Source organism: Etheostoma spectabile, chromosome 14, assembly GCF_008692095.1.
Source record: "Etheostoma spectabile isolate EspeVRDwgs_2016 chromosome 14, UIUC_Espe_1.0, whole genome shotgun sequence".
NCBI lineage: Eukaryota > Metazoa > Chordata > Actinopteri > Perciformes > Percidae > Etheostoma > Etheostoma spectabile.
In genome coordinates this window covers 12,460,294-12,462,175 of record NC_045746.1, presented here as the reverse complement: position 1 = coordinate 12,462,175, position 1,882 = coordinate 12,460,294, and the positions used below count along the sequence as shown (strand labels likewise).

At 46.8% G+C, this 1,882-nt stretch overlaps 1 protein-coding gene across 4 annotated transcripts in view; it reads left to right on the top strand.

The window, feature by feature from the left end:
- The first annotated feature begins 613 nt into the window (after positions 1-613).
- Positions 614-1,882, top strand: part of fndc5b (fibronectin type III domain containing 5b) — a 19,617-nt gene continuing 18,348 nt past the window's right edge. For 3 of the 4 annotated variants that reach the window (XM_032534929.1, XM_032534926.1, XM_032534928.1), the window contains exon 1: positions 620-1,062. In XM_032534929.1, the coding sequence (XP_032390820.1) occupies positions 987-1,062 (76 nt within the window). In that variant the 5' untranslated portion in view covers positions 620-986. Of the gene's footprint in view, positions 1,063-1,882 lie in introns of all 4 variants that reach the window. The other variant, XM_032534927.1, reaches the window with a different exon arrangement.

The window sequence follows — 1,882 nt, the reverse complement described above, 5'->3', positions numbered from 1 at the left end:
GAACTAAAAACAATACTTACGTTGTAGTACAAGTAGGCTTATATTAATATATGACTGACTAGAGTGTCGGTCAATACTTTAAGCAACTTGGACTGCTGCAGGTGTGTGTGTGTGTGTGTGTGTGTGTGTGTGTGTGTGTGTGTGTGTGTGTGTGTGTGTGTGTGCGTGCGTGTGTGCGGGCGTGCTAGACAGAGAAAAAGGAGAGAGAGACAGAGAGAGACAGAAAACGTGGAGAGAAAGAGGGAGAGAGAGATAGAAAGATGAGAGAGAGAGAAAGAGAAAGCAGGAGAGATTAGAGAGGTTAGAGAAAGAATGAGAACAAGACAAGGAGACAGAGAGAGAGAAAGGGAGAGAGAGAGAAAACAAGAGAAAGAAAGAGAGAGAGATGAGAGAGAGAAAGAGAGAGAAAAGAGAGAGTGAAAACAAGAGAAAGAGAGAGAGATATGAGAGAGATGAGAGAAAGGGAGAGAGAGAAAGAGAAAGAGAGAGAGAGTGAAAACAAGAGAAAGAGATAGAGAGAGATATGAGAGAGATGATAGAGAGAGGGAGAGAGAGGGGGGGTTGATAGAGAGAGGGAGCGAGAGAGAGAGAGAGAGAGAGAGAGAGAGAGAGTCATTAGCTGTGGCGGCACGTTGCTCTTGCAGCACTTACGCACGCTCAGCTCACCTCTCCCCGTAGTAACGCTTCTCCACGCCGCCGCTCCGTCACCAGCCGCCGGACTGGTGGTCCGAGGGCCGTCGCTGAGGCTCCACCGGCGCCGAGACATACGAGCACGGTACCGAACCCCCACCACCCCGCTCCAGTCCTCTCAGCCCTCCTCCTCACGGTGGTGTTGAGCTTCTGCTGCAGCGTCCAAGTTCAGGTGAGCCTCGTCACCGGCACAACAAGTCCTCTCTCCGGTACTGGGATGCTTGCTCATTCCCGTTAAATGTGATGTTGTAAATGGGCCGCGCAGGATGTGAAGCCTCGCTAGAAGAAGCAGGAGGATGGCTAGACCAGGCTTGTCTGCGGCGGTGCTGCTGCTCCTGCTGGGCTTCCTCTCGGTGTCCTCCGTCCATGCTGGTGAGTTTTACCACAGGTAGATGGGCTTGATCAGGTTGGTCATCATGATAAAACAGCTGTGTTTGAGTAGGTTTTTGACCATCGCTGTCTGACGTGATGTAGCGGATCCCTGTTGTATGACACGTTGTTATGTGTCAGCATCAACATTTGCATCAGCTAGGTAGAAACAATAAGCTTTCTAATGGCAAAAAAATGGCTGACACAAGTTAGTCAGTCTCATACTGGATCAATACTTGCTTTATATGCAAGTTTACTAGTTTGGAGATTATTTGGAGGCTGGCCTATCTCTAGAAATAAGTGTCATCTTAAAAGGTTACATCATGTTTTTTGTTGTTGGTTTAGGAAAGTTCTTGATTTTTAACAAAAATGACTTACACAGCCAAATGTGCATTTATGAGATTTCTTTAAAAAGAACTCAAAGACTAGCTAAGTGTTAGCGGTGAAACGATTATTTGATTAACATTTGTTTTAGAAAATTAATTAATTTTGAGCCCTTTCCTTGCAAAAGAAATGCCAAACATTTGCTAGTTCCTGCGTGCCTGATGCTACACTGGGGGCCAGGGGGCGCTATTGCCATGTCACAAATCAGTTTAAAGGTGCCCTGCCACACGGATTTCATTACTTAGTGGTAATGTCTGAAGTTCTACAACGGACTCAGTAACAATGCCTTGGTTACTTTGGTTACCTTGTTCCAAGCCAGAAAGCCTGCAGGAAGACTCAGCTCCATTTGGGCCAGTTCTCATTAATATTCAATCTGCTAACTTGCCCGACTCTGATTGGCTAACAGCGAGCCAATGAGAGCCTGGCTATCAGCATCCTT